An 18,515-nucleotide genomic window follows, 5' to 3' on the forward strand; every position below is an offset into this window, starting at 1 on the left:
TGTCAATGTACCAAGGACAAGAAAATAATTGCTTCTTTGCTGCTGCAGCACAGGTACAGAAATGGCCCTCAGCATTCTTGAATTGGATTCATCCTGAATTTTGCTCTGCATTTAGGCATTAAGGCCATTTGTGTTACACAGAACCAGTCCTTTAGCGACCAGCTGGTAAGGTAATATAATGTAATGTAACACAGTGTGGGAAAAAGTGTTAACAGCAGCAAAAAAGAGCACAAAAGGAAAGGAAGTACATCAAGCAATGTTTCAAGATAAGATTGTTGATATATTCTCAGGAAGGAAAAGTTTTTCTGGATGCTAAGGGATCTCCTAAGAGACCAAAGAAAGCTATTTCATTCCTAAATATTACTTTGAGAAATGACAGGGTGGTTGATCGGCTTTTTCTGTTTATATATTGAATAGATTATCTAGCGAATTAAATACCTTTGGACCGTATTTATGTTCACCTTAACAATACACAAGAGAGAAACCACCAACGTTTCCCTTACACTGAGTTGCATCCAGTGGTAGCTTTCATCAACTGAATGAACACCACTGGCAGATCAAATTCCCTGCAGCTCCCACATGACCCCAGATCTGCTATAGAGGGCTGGGGGACAATTTGGAGCAGATCCAGGGAGGCATGGGAGAGGAAGAAGAGGCAAACCGCTGCTGTGTAAAAAGACATCTACTTGCTTAATGAGGGATGTGACCCACTTAAAGATATTCACTGCAATAAGTTATTTTCTGAGAAAGCATCACATTAAGAATGTCTAGTTTTATGCTACTGAGGAGGAAAGCCTTCCAATGAAATATTAAGAACGCAAGAAAACTGCTGAATATGGCCAAAAGCCCCTCTGTTCCAACAGTGGTCAACTGGATGCCACAAGGAAGCCCGCAAGAAGGACCAGGATGTGATAGCAGCTGTACTCCAGCAACAGGTGTACCTACAGTGCCCCAGCAGCATTCTGTTTCTCAAACTGCAACTAAAATCTAACCACTGTTACTGGAAGACAGGAAAGCCGCATATGTTTGATGAGTTAATTGCTCTAACATTAACTGATTAAGTTATATAAATGATTGACAAATTAAAAAGTTACTACATGGGGAAGGGGTATTCTTTACCCAGTAGATAAAGCCAGAACAATCAGTCTCGATGTCAGTTTACTTATAGATCAGTTCACACAGGGATGCTAAGGTACTTCTGGAAGAAGTAAGACCCCAGAACTGTGTAATGCATTCTTTAGATTCAAGTTCACCCTTCCACCCATAAAGAGATTGCCTAGCCAGTGCCAGTTCCACAATTCTGAAAGCTTTAGGACAAGACCTTTGTAATTGGTGCCTTTCCTCAGTAAGTCTACATTCACATAGCCATTGCCACCAACAGCTTTTGCTCCTACCCCTACCCAAATGCTTGCTCAAGAGCTAGTGGCATCTGCTCCTCCTCCCCATCACTGTGGTCTGGGTCAGGGTGAGAGCACGGCAAATATGAAGAGCAGTGGCAGAGGAGGCTCTTGGCAATGGACCCCTCAATAAGTGCCCAACTTTGCCTAGCCTTGGTGCCCTGTGTCTAGCTCACTTGTTTCAGGAGAAGAAAGTCATGTTGGTCAAAGGCTCTGAGACCAGAGCCATTTCCCATAATCTGGTGCCTTCCACATGTTGGGCTACAAGTTCCAGCATAGCTGGGAATGATGGGAACTACCCATATCTGGCTGGGGAAGGCTAAAGAAAAGGTAGTGGGGGGACAGTAGAGATAGTTACTTTCTGCAACTGATTCTGATAGCCTACCACTCCACAATAAAATAAAATATTTTGTACTACTGGAAAAAAAAGTCTAAAGCAACATCCTTCTGCTAATTTACAGAAACTCACCTCTCTCAGCTTTGTCAATTTTTGCATTCTGATTGGTTGAACCTGTATCAGGAGGTCTTTGAATGCCGAAGATTTAGTTGATACACTGCTGGATTTATTACCAAGGGCAAACTGTTGATCATCTTCAGGTGGTGGTTTAAAAAGTGCCTTTCCTGCATTAGAAGGTTCTGCATGATCCCACGAAACAGTTCGTAGCAGAGGAGGACAGGCACCAGATGGACTAAGTTCTGTTTTATGTGAAACTTTGGAAAGTGGCAGTATTGGTGCCAAGCCCTTTAATTTTGGGTCCGCAGTAACCATCCCTGGGCCTTGCAAGTGGCCTTTGAAAGGAGAGTCGTTTTCTTTTGCTTTTTTAGGGAACTGTTTTCCAAGTTCCTTTCCACAGATGTTTGTGCTGCTATTTTGAGATACTCTGCCAGAGCTGGTACCTGAAGTGCAGGATCTGGTTAGGTGATCCATATGTGCATGTGGATCACAATTCTCCTTTTGTTCAGATAGCTTCTCCTTTGGATTTTCCGAAACAGCTGTGTGAGGACCCAATCCCCCCTGAGTAGCGTTTCCTTGTTCATTCTCTTTTTGATCAGTTAATCCTTTTGCGGTGTTCTGAAACAAAATAAATCTTCATATGATTACATAAATGGCATAATGTCTTACAAAGCTCAGGTTTTTTTTTTTTAAATCAGCAGCAATGCATTAATGATAAAAGCAACCTTTTCTGCAATTCTTAGTCTAGCAAATCAGCTCCTGCCTTCAGAGGATGCAGCTGGAAGCAAAATGTGGTGCTAACTATTAGCACTTTAGCATTTAATCAGTGTAAGAGATCACTGTTATGCTAGGTGGATACATTTGCAGATGCTTCACATACAAATCTTGTTACAACTCTTGTTACTCAGAAAATTCATGATATAATTCTTCCAATATTTTTATCTTTACATTAGTAGAATTCTGGGAAGCTCCTAATTTGATCAAAACAGCAGTGTAGATCTCAGAGCTTTCTTAAAAGTCTAACAGTGCAATTCATGGTTCACTGGGGATCACTTTCTGGTAAGTGTGCACATAACTGTAATGTAAGCTTCAGGTCACATACAAATTTTCGAGTGTTTTAAGGATATTTAGGACTTCATTGCTTCAGTTCATTTTGCTCAACATTGCTCTCTAGAGTCTATGGTAAGAAGTGATCCTGCTGGGAAGCCTGAATAAGAACTCATCCTGATCCTTGATTCTGGACATGTATCCAGAATCTAAGCATTTCTGTATCAAGCAAAACAGTGCCTTTGGGTGGAACTGATTTTCTGGATCCATTTCAGACTGGATTCAGGCCTGGTTGCAGAACAGAAGCTGCTTTGGCCACACTGTGGGATGACCTATGCTGAGGGAAGGAATATGGAATGTGAGCTTGTTGGTTATCTTTAATCTCTCAGCAGCTTTTGATACCATTGAACATAGTATCCTCCTTCACTTCCACTGGCATGGCCAATTCCAGAAGGTGGGGCTGGGGAATTAATGCTCTGCCCCATAGCAATATGACAATATTTTATTTCTTAGGCTTTTCAATATGTACACGAAACTGCTAGGAAAGGTTATTGACAGATGTGGCCCAAGGCATCACTTGCATGCAGATAGCAGCCAGCCTTACTTCTCCTTTTCATCCAGTATTGGTGAACTAACAGGTTCTGAACCAATGCTTGGTCATGGTAACAGATTGGATGAGGGCCAATAAACCTGACCAGCTGAGTAGTGTTCTGGAGAGGTTGCCCTCTGCCTAAAGATGCTATTGGACAGCTTGAAAGTGCTCTTGCATCCATCTTGGACAACACAATAGCCTTTGCTCAAAAGTTGAGTATGGATTGTTACTGAAACGTGGCTTATTGTGTTGTCTGAAACCAGCTGAGATAAACAACCACAGCAAAACCCCACAGTTCATATCAAGAAGACATGGATTCTCTTTGTAGGTTGTGTTTCATCAGCTGCAGCTTGTTAGCACAGCTGGGCTCAGATAGCATAATGAATCAAGTTTCAATAATAACCCACAAGTTCCACTACAAACCACACTCATCCCATAATCAGCCCTTGAGTGTGGCTTATTGTGGTCTGAACCCAGTAATTTTAACTAGACACACAGGCACCTCTATGGCTCAGAGCACCTTGTTTAGCTGGTGGTGATTAGAATATAAGATCAATATACTAATCACCACCCTACATGTGCTAAGAAACCCTCACAACAAGCTAGCCTCCTGTTTAGAGTATTGTAATGTATTATATGTGCAGATGTCTTTGAGCATGGTTCAGAAACGCCAGCTAGTGCAAAACAGGGCAGCCAGACTGCTGATGAGTGGAGCTGCCTGAACCACACAACAGGAGCTCCTACTGCTCATCCTCCATGGGTTTCCTGCTAGAGCTCAGGAGTTCCAGGGCTGTGGTCCTGCAATGTGGCTGCATGAATCCCCTTTGGCTTCCCCTACTTTATTCCCCCAAGTAGACTGTGAGACTGGAGGAACGCTCAGATGTGAGGACAATTTTAGTGCTGCAGGAGTGGTGGTAACAGGATCTCCACAAATCAGTCAGTGAGAATGAAAGCAGTTAAGCCAGTTGTTGCCTACTAAAGGCCTCTGCCAAGGTAATGTGCATTGAACCCGGACATATTTTATGTGATGCTCAATAACATAAAACTATTAAGGTAGCCTTACTTGCAGTGAAGATACCGAACCAACAACATTGGATCCACATGTATCAGAACCTAAGATATGAAAAAAAGGTGATATAAACACTGCCACAAACTTCAATTTATCATGGTTAGAGCCAAATAGAGTGGTCCCATAACTACCACAGACATATGATAGAAGAAACTGAAAAAGATCAACCTATATCTGTCTTATAGGATTTCTATTATAATAACTACTGTTTCACAATTTGGGCTAGGTCACATGTCATGATAAGTCACTGTGGGTTTATTTACCTGCAGGTCTCCAAGAGCACTCTTTTAATTATGATAGCTATGGTGGGTCTGTTACTTTAACCCTCAAGCAACATACCATGCCCAAGGTCGCACAACACAACAAGCCATGGTGTGCCCCCAGCCATGGCTTGCATATTGAAAAAGTTGGCTGGTGTGCATCTCAGAGCACTGCAGCAGGTGACTTAACCTATGGTGACTTATTGTGATTATGAGCCAAGTCAGTATAACTGGCTTGCATGACAAGACATAAAAAGGATATCAAGTGGTGCAGATCCAAACTGTTTCCTACAGGGTGGTTTGTTTCTGGGCAATGCGCCCCCTTGTTTTTTACTCACCATGGCTTGTTGTATCATCTGAACCCTGTTGTGGATAATGAGAACTGAACTGTGAACTGCTTGGAAAAAGCAGCAAAACTCCTTGCCATATTAGTCAGGCATTCCTGGGTCCCTGCCAGTGCCAACCACTCGCAAGTGCCCAAGCAGCACTGTTGGCAATTGGCACTTGGTGGCTGTACCTCACTATGATCTCAAGCCCTTTTAGCTCACCATAGCCTTTCCCCACCTTTTTCATTTTTTCCAGAGAACATGATCTTTGGCTTGAAAGCCAGTTTTTGCAACCTCTAATTTGCAGTCAGTGACAGTCCCTTCAGCCCAAACGGCACATTGAAGGGGCTATCAGTGCTTGGCAATCTATGCCATTAAAAAAAAAAAAAAAAAAGATTTGCACCCACATTGGGAAGAAATAATTTTATGATTTTAACTATTTAACTATTATTTTAGCTGTGCTTATGAACCTGCAAAAGCATGTAGTTCTGTGAGTGCAGAACTGAGGAGCCAAGACAGGACAATGTTCTGGACGGATACCTGCTGTCCACAGGGGAGCTGCCAGGGGCAAGCCATGTTGCACACACAGGGGTGTTCACATGAGAACCAAACGGTGTGACTTGCTGCCAGAGTGGGATGCTCTGAAATGAGAACTCAGCCTACACCTCATCTTGATCTTCACCAAAAAGCCAAGACATGTTCACACAGTAAATTTCTTACAAGCCTCTCCATCACATGAGATCTGATGAGGCTTTGCTTTCGATTCCATCTGATGATGAACCTGGATTGGCCTCTGCCAGGAGCAAATTAGGTCCTGTCTCTGCCCTGATGCAATGAAACTCTCTTCTAAGGGAAGGCCATGTGGCCTCCTCCCTGTTTACTTCATGTGGACAAGAAAAAACTACTTCAGGTGGCCTCTGAACATTTAAATGGATTGTGGTAAGAGTTGCCACATGACTGTAATGGCCACCCAGCAAGCATGATGCTCATGGGTGGCCTTAAATAAATTTAAATAAATAAATAAATAAATGTTGCTGTTTTCTTCTTGTTTCATTATAATGAGTGGTTGCTTTATAAAGGGTTGCAGTATCCTTCACGAACAAGAACTTGTAAATAATGTTAAAATTTCCACAGACTTGTAGGACTCATTACCAGAAAATATGGCATTGACCACTATTACAGTTTGAGGAGAGAACAGACACATTCATGGAACATTGCCCTATAAGTGACTTTTAGCCACTCCAAGCAATGCAACTTCCAGGTTCAGAACCAAGATATCTCTGAATACGAGTGGTAGAGTAGAAAGGGGTGAAGTTGACTCTTCAGTCAGGTCCTGGTTTTTGGTTTCCTGGTGGCATCTGGTTGGTCACTATGGGAAACAGGATGCTGGACTCTTATTTTCACATCCTCCCTATGTATTTGTCCAACAGAAATGTCTAGATTTCCACTTCCAGCAAAAAATATTATGTACCAGACCTTACACTGATTGACTTTCCAAAGATGTTCAACTAAATATAAGTTCATATTGGAACATGCAGCATAGATTTTACCTGTTGGGCTTGGAAGAGTGAATGAGTTATTCCGAGATGGCACAGGTGAAATACTGGGACTAAGTACCGGTGATGGCGCTGCATCAAATTAAGTTAAATACAGTAACAAGTAGTTAGTTCTTGCAAGCCAGTGATGAGTTTTCAAGAAGAATTAAATGAAGCCTATTAGATATCAGCGTGACATGGTCGGATTTCAGGGTAATGCAATGGAAGAGCCAGGTTCACCATAAAGGTCACTACCACCATTTCCTTATATCTGAAAGAAATACGACTGGCAGCCTACAAAAAGCTTTCCCAAAAATTCAGTGGGAGCACACCAGGGCCTGTCAAGCTCAGCTATGGCAAAGGAAGATCCTGACAGATGCAGAGTGCTCTAATACTGTCATATCTACCAGTGCATTAGGCATAGCTGTTCCCAATATTATGGCACTGAATGGGTTTCCCACACACAATTAAAGCCCCAAATACATTTGGCAACTTCCCAGAGATCCACTCTGAGTCTACCCCAGGACAAAGAACACTGGGCTCCAAGAATTTGCACACTGTGGTCATTTTAAGGAGCCTGCCGTAAGTGGCTTTAAAAAGCCAAGCAGGACTCCTGGAAACAAGGGAGCATCAAGGCCACCCTAGGGCAGAGCTTCACCTTGGCCTTATTTGCGCATTCAGAAAAAGTACGTGGTACAGCTTTCTAGCACTGTCTGAATGCAGGTGGACGAGCCTCATAATGAAACAAAGAAGTACTTTTCCTTGGTATATGAGGGAGAGTATTAGGCAGCAGCTTTTCTCTCTGCTGTTCTAGCTTTTCACAGACAATTTTAAAAAAGCGTTTATTTATGAATGTGGTACTTCTCCAGAGATATCACATAGTGTACAGAGCTTCCTCCTCCAATTTATCTACAAAACAGGAAGCTAGGTTGAGAGATTACAGCTGGTCCAAAGCCACACAGCTGAGGCTCTCCCTTTCCTCAGTCCAATACTCTCACTCTACACCACACTAGCTTTTGTGTGTGTGAGTGTGTGTGTGTGTGTGTGTGTGTGTTTGTGTTTAAACATGGAAGCCATTCTATCATCCATCCCTCTTACCTGTATTTTGAAATGATGCAGTTCCAGGGAGTCTGTAGATCAGGGATAGACCATCTGGCTCAATCCTAATATTTTGGCCTACAATTCCCATCATTCCCAGCCAGCATGGGCAGTCTATCAACATCTAGAGGGCACCAGGTTGCCTACTCCTGGTGTATGTCACAGGAGTAGGAAGCCCAGCAGGTCAAGCACTGGAGACACATAATCAATTGGAGGAAGCAGGAAGTTGTTGCTCCTCCCTAGCTAGTAAGATACTGCCCATGACAATTTCTTGGCTGGGATGATTGAGAATTTTAAAGTTTTCGGTCCATACAAGCTGGGTCTTTATTTTATGCCCAGAAAATGTATATAAAATATACATATGTAAGGCCTGAATAATATAAAGTGGGTGTAAAAGATGAATGACTTCTAAGGCTCCTTGGGAATAGGGGATTTCCTTCTGCAGTACAGCAATGATATTCAACCTAGTATTCAAAATTATCTCAGAGACCCAACACAAATCCCCTATTCCTTTAACAGTGTTGCGGAGGTCACTATTTTGGCTTTAGTCTCCTATCGATAAAAATGGAGTCACTGTCTGCCTCGTGAAACTGTAAAATGTTTTCACATGTTGAATGACTGGCAAGGAAAGAAGTTACTTTTGGGTCAGAACGCCTGGCAATCCTGAATACAAGACTATAGGGAGGAGGGGTCCTGAGTCATTACATGAAGGAAAACATGGCGGGTTGAAGAAAGAATGTGAGCTGGAGGGAAGCTTGCCAGGGATATACTAACGATATAGCTCCAGCTTTGTGCCACAGCATGCAGGTCTTTGTGCCACAGGGCGCTTGCATTAACTTGATTGGTACACTGTCTAATGGCTAACAATGAGTTCAATTTGCATCATGTCTCAAAATACAGTATTTTAAATGCATACCTGTGGGAGAATCAGAGAGGCTGCTTCTTGATTTTCTTCCTCTACGAGTGAGAAACCTCTCACTCACCCTCTTTGCTTCTTCTAACAACTCAAGATTTTTCTTTTTATCTTCTTCAGATATTTTAACATCTGGCAGCTGGTCATTTACTAGGTCAATTACATGACCTGCATTATCTAAACAGCAAAGGATCAGAATTACAAGTTGTACAACATTATCGTGCATGTAAAGCAGGGGTGTTGAAACTTTCAGCCTGACAGCCAATTTCTTGAAAGAGTAGGGTCAAAGGCGGAGGGGCAAGGACAGAAGCACCAGCCTATGATGCTAGGCTCTTATGCCACTAAGTTTTAGGAGAGGCATTTTGACATTTTAAAATGAGGGAGGAACTGCATCAAAGCCAGGAAACCATCCAAAAATGTTATTTATTAAATTTGTTTGGAAGCTGCCTGTTAGTAGCATGATCTCTGGGCAGCCATTAAAATAAAACTACCAAAAGATAACATAAATAAAATCATACAATTAAAATATAATACATAAATAGGATAGAATCACATTATGTTATGTTATTTGCGAAGTCGTGCCTGACCCATCATGACCTCATAGACAACATTCCTCCAGGCCTTCCTGTCCTCCACCATCCCCCAGAGTCCACCCAAGCTCACACCAACTGCTTCAGTGACTCCATCTAGCCACCTCATCCTCTGCCGTCCCCTTCTCCTTTTGCCATCTATTGTTCCCAGCATTAGGCTCTTCTCCAGGGAGTCCTTCCTTCTCATTAGGTGGCCAAAATATTTGAGTTTCATCTTCACTATCTGGCCTTCTAAAAGAGCAGTCAGGGTTGATCTCCTCTAGGACTGACCGGTTTGATCACCTTGCGGTCCAAGGGACTTGCAGGAGTCTCCTCCAGCACCACAATTCCAAGGCCTCAATTCTTCAGCACTCAGCCTTCCTTATGGTCCAGCTTGCACAGCCATACATTGCAACTGGGAAAACAATAGCCGACACACTTTTGTCGGCAGGGTGATGTCTCTGCTTTTTAGCATGCTGTCTAGATTTGCCATAGCTTTCCTCCCAAGGACCAAGCGTCTTTTAATTTCTTGGCTGCAGTCCCCATCTGCGGTGATCTTGGAGCCCAGGAAAATAAAATCTGTCACTACCTCCATTTCTTTCCTATCTATTTGCCTGGAAGTGAGGACCAGATGCCATGATCTTAGTTTTCTTAATATTGAGTTTCAAGCCAACTTTTGCACTCTCCTCTTTCACCCGCATCACATATACATAGTCAAATAAATCTTTAATATATTAAACCCAGTGCAAATTCATATAAATAATCTAAATTATTTATATGCAACATTATTATCTGATTACATGCTAAAGTGATGGACCCCTATGATACAGCTGAATGAATAAAAGAATTGTTGCAATGGTTGTAAAATTCAAGGAATGCAGTGTACTCTCTAGGTATACCCTACAATATTTGCATTAACCATAGATGTACCTACAGTATGTATGCTTCCTTATGTTGTGTGTCCTGTTTCCTAAGGAGCTAAACTAGTTATTACAGTAGCACATATGATGAGCTGCAGCTAAGTTAGAATTCTACATCTGGCAAACAAGGAAGACATGTGCAGATTTGCCTCTTAAACTTGACAACCCCTGAAACCTTCCTCAGGTATAGATAAACTACAGGAAAGCATGCATCCTGTACTCGCTAGGATGTCATGCAAAAGACTGAAGGACACAGTGGAATGATTTATTATCTTACATTTCCTTTGTTCTCACTTTGGCATTTTTTCTGAATATCGTAAATATAGGGCAAAAACTTGAGAAACAGTACACTCATTAACATCTTTCCATGGCAGGCATACAGAAACCAATGCATTTTCATCAAGCAGTATTTGATGCATCGTTAAACCCAAAAATCAATCTGTACACATGCTTCTAAAAAAAAAACAAGTTAAAAACAGCATTTAGGAAATTGGTTTCTTACCCACAGAAGTCAGTGAGCTACCTGATGTTCTATTGTTTCTGACAGAATGCCTCAGATGAGGATTGGCCGGTCTGTGTTGTGGGACAGAGATCAAAGAATGAGGAATAAGCAATGCATGTTTTAACATACAGTTATGAAAACAAACTTAACGTAAGAGAGATTTATTGATTGGGTCTGTATACTGTCTGTCCAGTACAGGCAAATACCCTTGGGGCACATAGCAATCATAAAACCAAACAGCAAGAGAGACGTGGATTTCAAAATTACTCTCTGCTGGTTGATTAAACAATTGCATTGTTTCCCTGATCCAAACATTTATGCAGGCTCAGATGTGCCTACAAAAGGCTCTATTCATACTGACGTAGAAGAAAGTCAAGTGATACATGAAAAATGATGGACGGCACCCTCACCTCTTGAATATGCACACTTCTCATTAAATCTAGCTCAGCTATACTTGCATGAATAAATTATGTTGAATAAATTGTGTTAGAAAAAGTAATCCCTATTTTAATCAAGAAGAATAACCTCTATTCTGTGAAATTTCCAGTATCAGAAGCAGCATGCCTGTGTAAACTAGTTGGTGGGCCGTGAATGGGAGGCTGCTTTTGTACTCTTGTTCTACCTGTGAGTTTCTTATAGGTAGCTAGTTGCCACTGTGTGTACAGAATGTTCAATAAGCTGTGTCTTCTGTCTGATTCAGCATGGTTCTCTTTATGCTCATTTCCCCTTCCTGGCTGACAGAGACTGTGGGAATGTCCACATATCACAAAAAACTACTCTGAGAATAACTTACACAGGCGTATCATGCTACAACCCATGGTGCTCCTGACTGGAAATCAGAGTAGTTGCTGGTTGTAGCAGGAAGTCATCACAGGCATCAGCCCAGAGAGTATGCCAAAAAGTATACTTTGATATCTATCAAAGGCAAGCTTTCAAGTGAAAACAGAGCTCAAGTGCTCTTTCTTAGCAAAACTTGGCGGGCTACCAGATCATCCCCTCTGTGGCAAGATCCTCAACACACTGAAAATTGTGCTTGAGGTGTACTTCTTTTCAAAGTCGCTAATCCTTTGCTTTCATATTTGAGCATGTACTTAATATTTTGAATCTGGAAATGTTCTGAATATCTAAAATGTACATGGTTATTGTCCTTGCACAGAACACTCTTTGGGCACTCAGGGAACCCCAAAAAAGCTTAGCCTGTTTTCCTAAAATCAGAAGTTCATTGAATTTTTCCAATATTATTAAAAACCAATTTTGGGTGGTTAAAAAAAAACTGAGTAAGTTTGTCATTAGTGGTAGTGATTTGGTACCATTTTCTGTTTTTGTCCAGGTAAGAAAGCAAAGGTGACCAAAGCACACAGCAAAAATGGGGGGGGGGGGGGGAAGAGGGACTATGAAAAGGAAGGGGCAAGAATCATAAAACAGTACAGTTGGAAATGACCAATAAGACTGTTGGAAAAGGAGTATGAGAGAGGAATAGATGTGATGGGCAAAGATTCAGCCAAGCAGGGAAGTAGTAGGTGGGCAACTAGCCAGATAAGACAGATATGCCTTTGGTTCTGATACTGAAAAAGTTTGTTTGAAATGATAGTGTACTTCCCTTGATCAACGATTATAGTATTCTATGCAAATTCCTGAAAAAATCCATGTATTCCTATTTTAAATCTAGGAGCTTTAAGTTGCATAATTATTAAAAACTCAGTATATTTATTTAGTTTCATGCACCTATCCCTGCAAAATGTCTTCATGTTATTAATATATGTTGGCATGTTTTGGCTGTGAAAAAAATGCTTTGCTATTTACAAGTATTCAGGGCACAGTTCTGCATTCGATTACATGCATATAAGTCTCACTGCAAAAAAGAAAGAAATGGATGTATGCATAAATGCCTATATGTTATCAGCCTTTATAGTACAATTTTCTAGAGGACAGAAGTAGAATACTATAAAATTAAAGACATTCCATCAAAACATTACAGCAACTTTTCATTCAATGTTTCTCAGGAGGTCAAAGCGGCATATAATAAACATTGTTTAATAAGCCATTCCACATTTTTAGAGCTTACACAAAGAACATAAACTGTAACTTTTAATATTCCAACATTCGCCACTCTATGACATTCACTCCTCTAATTCTACTATCTTTAGTCCCAAATTAGACATTGCATAGAAGTTGTGTGAAGGAATCTCACTATTTTCCTAAATGAAAAGTAGTCACAGGATTGCTGCCAGCTGGAATGGAGAGGCCAAGTGTGTGTGTCCATGTGGAGCAGACCCCTTGCTAGTCTGCTCCGTAACACCCTTCCCCCACAACTGATTTGTTACCCACGGGGGAAAGATATGGAGTCATTTCCATCTACACCACATACGTCCCTTGGGAGACAACAACAATTTGCCACTGCCACACTTCCCTTTCTGTCCCTTATGCCTGGAAACCTCCTGAAAAACCTGTCAAAGTCAGGTTTGACTTCTGTCAAAGTCCAGTTCAAAGAACATGCTTAACTTGTGCAGCTTTTAGCATAACTTTATCCTCGGCTAAAATAAACCCTACATGCAAGCACATTTGCTTGTATTTATCTCATTCTGCCTTCCACCTAAATTTAAGGGCCTTCTGGTATCATTTATTAATTCATTAGATTTATAGCCTACTTTTTCCTTACAATGGAGTCAAAGCAGCTTACATCATTCATCCTGGAACAACCCTGTGAGGTAGGTTGGGCTGAGAGTCTGTGAATGGCCCAAAGTCACTCAATTGGCTCCATGGCTGAGCGGGGACTAGAACCCCAATTGCCCGAGTCCTACAGCCACGTTCTTAACCACTAGACCACACTAGCTCTCAGTGGGACCTATTTTTAAAAAACCACTATATACCACAGATGACACAGCAGGAATAAAGATACACATGTTTATTCATTACCTGAAAACTAGACTTTTCTCTCTTTCTGTATCTGCAATTGTACACTCTGGAAGAACTATAGTGGGTAGATTACATGTTGCTGCTTCAGTGGGGGACTCCTGAATAGATTGCAACAAAAATATAGTTTAAAAGGTTAGTGGAAAGTGAAAATTTACCAAATCATAGTTGCAGTGAAAAATAGATTATCACCTTATTTTCAAATAAGTACCTAGACCTACTTACTTTTCAGGCAATGCACAGTTGAAACTGTGGATTCCAACATCTTGCAGCAAGTATCTTTATCCAGGATGTGGTATCTTACCATTTTTGTACAATTTTATAAGGAACTCAGATGCTTCAAATCTGATTTTAAACCAATTAGAACTTAGTGCCATGTTGGGCAAATGAAATGAATAATAGCATTGCTACTAATAATATTAGATCCAGTAGAAAAGATACATTTATCTCAAGCAATACAAAACTATTCCTTATTCTTTTTATGAATGGCAATAAGTGTCAAAGAGACCTCTCCCACAGCACCAAGAATACCAACTTATGCAGACATGCTTTTCTCTCTCCTGTAGGAACTGGGGCTGCTTCCCCCAAAATGCAGGATCCCTCAGACTCTGAATCTGAACTGGTAAAAGAGTGGGGGGTCAGAATGCTTAGCTGACATGCTACAGCCGGTATGTTTTGAGATAAGCTAAGTGAGAACCAGATCACCTCTGATTCACAGGTAGATGCTATAGGATGGAGTTGGGCGATATCAGGAGGAGGAGGAATGTAACCTGAGCAGTCCAGTTGTCTATCACCAGGCCAAGAGAGCTGATCAATTAAGAAATGTTTGGCATTCCTGCATTTTGGCCCAGGAGCATGTGTGAACCTCCCCAAGGGTGGAGCTAACTCTGGTGGGGAAGAGAGAGGAATCCTGTTTGGAATCAACATCTAGTACAGGCAGAATTCAATCCACAATTAAAAGGCTCTTTAACTTAACTGATGATTCTTATTAAAGACCTTTACCCTCTTTTTATCAGGAAGCCAGGACTGGCAAACCAGTTTGAAACAATAAAAGAAACAATAAAACAGACATCAGCCTTTGTAATCTTCTGGGAAGAGAAAAGGACAGAGGTTGGGGTGGGGGACAGAGAGCTCACAAGAACTACATTATTTTTACCGTAAGCAGACTGAACTACATTATTGCTACTGTAAGCAGACTGAATGCTCAGTCTACAACCTTTTCCAACCTTGTGCCTTCCAGAGATATTTGGGCTGCAACACCCAGAATTCCCAATCAATTACCCTGCTGGATGGAAATTCTGGGAGTTCCAGTCTAAATACCTCTGAAAGCCACCAGGTGAGGGAAGGTTGCTGTAATAGGACTTGTTTCACTGAAAGGTGAAGGGCTCTTGGTGATGGATATATAGAGATCCAGCTAAGGAAGGCAATAAGCATAAATAGGCATAGCCTTGCAGGCTTCAGACTTTTGTGGACATGTTGGATGTGCCTCCTAGGCATGCCATCTCATTTGCTATGCTGAAGGGGCTAAACCTTCAGATGTACACACAGATGCATTTCCCCATTGCTATAAGAACAGTGACTATGAGTTTGCAAGGGGAAAGTTTGATTCGGGCCATGGTCTTTAGTAAAGCATATTAGTCTTAAAAATATTCTAAATATTTGGACAAGCTTGGAGTAGCCGTCTATTTTTGTATCAAGAGAGGCTTGCTCCGCAAACAGAACAAATAGTCCGCTGGTACCTTAAATACTGGCACATTCATGGAGTGAATCTATGGCCCCACAGGACAGCACTGTGGAGTCACAGGATGCAGCTAACAGGGCCGTGACCTCTGTGGAGATCTGTCTGTGGAACTTTCCACTCAAGACCCCACCAGCTGCTGTGGAGAGCTCAGTAGTGGCTCCCTTTGTAGAGGTCGGGATGCTAACCTCAGGAAAGGAGGAAAGGAGTGTCTTGGGGGCAGCCAGTGAGCACAGAGGGGAAAGGCTTTCAGATTGCTTGCACCACAGGCAACAATGCTGGCTGTGATGACAGACCCCACTGACGCCAGCATTGGAGCTTGGGCAGCTGCCTGGACAGCAGTGTGGGTTGCTTCCTCTGGCTGATATCGCTCTTCAGAAAGCCAACCCATCCTCTGTTTCACTCGGAGGGCCCCATCAGGGTGAAACAGAACGCAGGCGGCAGCTCCAGAAAGCCCCACCACTGCTCTCTCACTGTGGCATTTGCTGCACGGCGACCAGTGCATGGAAGCCCTGGAAAGCCCAGGCAGCCCTGCTCCCCAGCTGCCTCCGTGAGAGGACAGCCTGTGTTCTCCTGCTGGAAGTGGCAAAAGCACAACCTGCCATTCCAAGCTGAGTCCACCCCACCCCACAAGAGGGCCAGACCTGCTTCAATGGGCTGTGAGACCCACCTAGCAATACATTCTTCCAAGGAGGATGGAGAAACAAAAAAGCCTCTGCTGTCCCTCCCACTCTGTAGCCTGTAGGATTTCTCTCTTATCGTAGCAAACAATTACAAGGACTAGAGCCCACCCCATCAGATTCATAAAGTGGCTTAAAAGGTACATTCACTCTAGACTTCATGGGAGGTTGTGCTATTATATTTTACCTATTTGTTCACCACTTTGTTATGTGCACAGGATTCCCTTGTGATGTTAGTACCACCACTGTATCTGACCATTTAGATGTAAGTCCTGCAATTTTATAGCAGTCTGTTTATATTTTTGGCCACAGCTTTCTCTTTTTGCTACTGTGTAAGAAGGGGGTGGGCTTGCTTGTTTACTGCCTTCGTATCTTGCCCTGTACAACTTTTCAGACCCACAAGTTTCCGCGCACCACAGAAGTCTGTGTTATGGCAACTGCGGCATGGGAGCATTGTGGGAGTGCTTTCCCTCATGACCAAAATGGTGTCCAGCCATTTCTAGCCATGTGCTTTATGTCTTTGCATTTCAGATACGAAGAAGTCAAAACACAGCCCAACGCCTTCTCTGAGATTGCCATGCTGGCTGAGAACTATGGGAGTTGCAGTCCAACACTTCTGGAGGGCACCAGGTTGTGTAAGACTAGTCCAGCTGCTTCCCTGTAACAGAATGATTGGCAGGGATAGTTGGAACTCCTACTTTCTCATAACACTGTCCCATGGTTATAATGACTTTTTCCAGGTAAGAATAAGCAGTAACATGAGAAACAGGAAACCATCTGATGCAGCTGAATCATCAACCTCCATCATAACCAGAAACTAAGCAGTTAAACAGAAAAGTGTCCTTAAAATTTTACACCGATAGTTCCTCAAGTGAATCATTTTATCATTCAATAGCTGGCAAATAATGTAGGTATACAACTGAATGCATAATAGAGCAAAATCAAGATCTTTGACCTATGAGGTATGGCTCACAATTGACTGTTCTCTAAATTCACATACAGAACATTTGTTTATCTTGAACCAGGAAACTAGCCCTCAGCACAAATGTATAATTATGTCAGAAAGCATGACAAATCACTGCAGAGTTCAACATTTTCCTATGATGTTAAAGGAAAAGTAGCGGATGTTTTTATCCAGAGTGTAGAATACCATGTCCTAGGTTTACAAGACAATGATAAAAGAAAAACTGAATGTGCCAGATATACATTAGTTTTAGAGTTTTCAACGCACCTCAAAGAACATTATGATCTGTTTTGTTTTGACTTTTCTAAAGCAATTTATCAGAATAGATCCTAAACAGGCAGATGTAAAGGCCTGTGAATCATTAGGTGCGTTCATTTAGTTCTGCATAAGAGTCAAAGTTCCTACTTGGGAACATTCTACACATGCCATCCAACATGTATACATAGTCAAATCCTCAACAATATTTTCTGAATGCAAATTAAGATGGAAAAATTGAGGGCAAAAGAACTTTCAGTGTGGCAGCTCCATTCCCCTAGAACTCCCTGGCTCTAGAAGTCAGTCAGGCACCCCACCCAACATTGGGTTGATTCCAGCACCTCCTGAAAATATTTTTATTTCAAGAAGCCTTCCTTAGTTGACCAGTTATCTTTTTATTGATTCTTTAATATAGTTTTATTCTTTTCATCATTTTATCTTTTTATTTTTCATTGCCCTAGAATTTGTTTAGATGTATAGTGGTATGTAAATGATGTAAATATAAAGTTAAAAAGCTGGAAGCTTTCTACATGTATGATATAGTGTGTCACATACTTTCAGTATTAGAAAAAAGCATGGTCTGGGTTTGCTGGCAAGTAGGACAAGGTTATTTTTTTAAAACCCTACTTTAATTTTGGTAGCCGTTTATTTATAAGATGCATATCTCACCTTTTATCTTTTTTAAAGAACTCAAAGTGGCTTACATTATTCTCTTCCTCCAGCTCGCAGTCTTATCCTCACAACAACAACCCTGTGAGGGAGCTTGGGCTGAGAGCCTGCGAATAGCCCTAAGCCAGTCCATGGCTGAGTGGGGACTAGAGCCCAGCTCACCGGAGTCCCAGACCTGTGCTCTTCACCACTACACTACAGTTGCAACTGTTCCATTTGCATGCCAGCTAGGATACCCTTCATACATTGTCTTAAGCAGCATTAACTGTTTAGGAAGTGCCTCCAAGCTGGGCAGATATTCTGGGTGAATGTAGGGGGAAAAACCACAGCAGAAGGTTACTCCAATATGTCTTACAATAGAATTCACTTCCAAAGCAGCAATGGCCGAAATCCAAGTGGAGCAAACTACAGAACATCCCGAACTATGCCTTCGTAACATCCATTCTACTTGGAAGTTGACAGCAGCCCTGAGAACAATCTAGAAAGAGCCCCAGACCAACAAACAAAAGTTTTCAGGCAAAAACAACAGTAGTAAGAACCAGAACGAGCAAAGATCAAAACACAGTGCTGTCACACTGTAGCCTTCTATACAAATTCTTGCTTGTTGTCAACAT

The 18,515-nt window shown here is 41.8% G+C and overlaps 1 protein-coding gene across 4 annotated transcripts in view; it reads right to left on the reverse strand.

Moving 5' to 3' along the window:
* IRAG1 (inositol 1,4,5-triphosphate receptor associated 1) overlaps window positions 1-18,515 on the reverse strand; it is a 93,822-nt gene that overhangs the window by 29,525 nt on the left and 45,782 nt on the right. For 3 of the 4 annotated variants that reach the window (XM_044426135.1, XM_044426134.1, XM_044426137.1), the window contains exons 7-12: window positions 13,599-13,696; window positions 10,683-10,753; window positions 8,695-8,868; window positions 6,696-6,773; window positions 4,554-4,603; window positions 1,867-2,469 (exon numbers count right to left, since the gene is read on the reverse strand). In XM_044426135.1, the coding sequence (XP_044282070.1) occupies window positions 1,867-2,469; window positions 4,554-4,603; window positions 6,696-6,773; window positions 8,695-8,868; window positions 10,683-10,753; window positions 13,599-13,696 (1,074 nt within the window). The remainder of the gene's footprint in view (window positions 1-1,866; window positions 2,470-4,553; window positions 4,604-6,695; window positions 6,774-8,694; window positions 8,869-10,682; window positions 10,754-13,598; window positions 13,697-18,515) is intronic. The other variant, XM_044426136.1, reaches the window with a different exon arrangement.

Source organism: Varanus komodoensis, unplaced genomic scaffold (genome assembly GCF_004798865.1).
Source record: "Varanus komodoensis strain SLA01 unplaced genomic scaffold, ASM479886v1 scaffold16, whole genome shotgun sequence".
NCBI classification, from domain to species: Eukaryota; Metazoa; Chordata; class Lepidosauria; order Squamata; family Varanidae; genus Varanus; species Varanus komodoensis.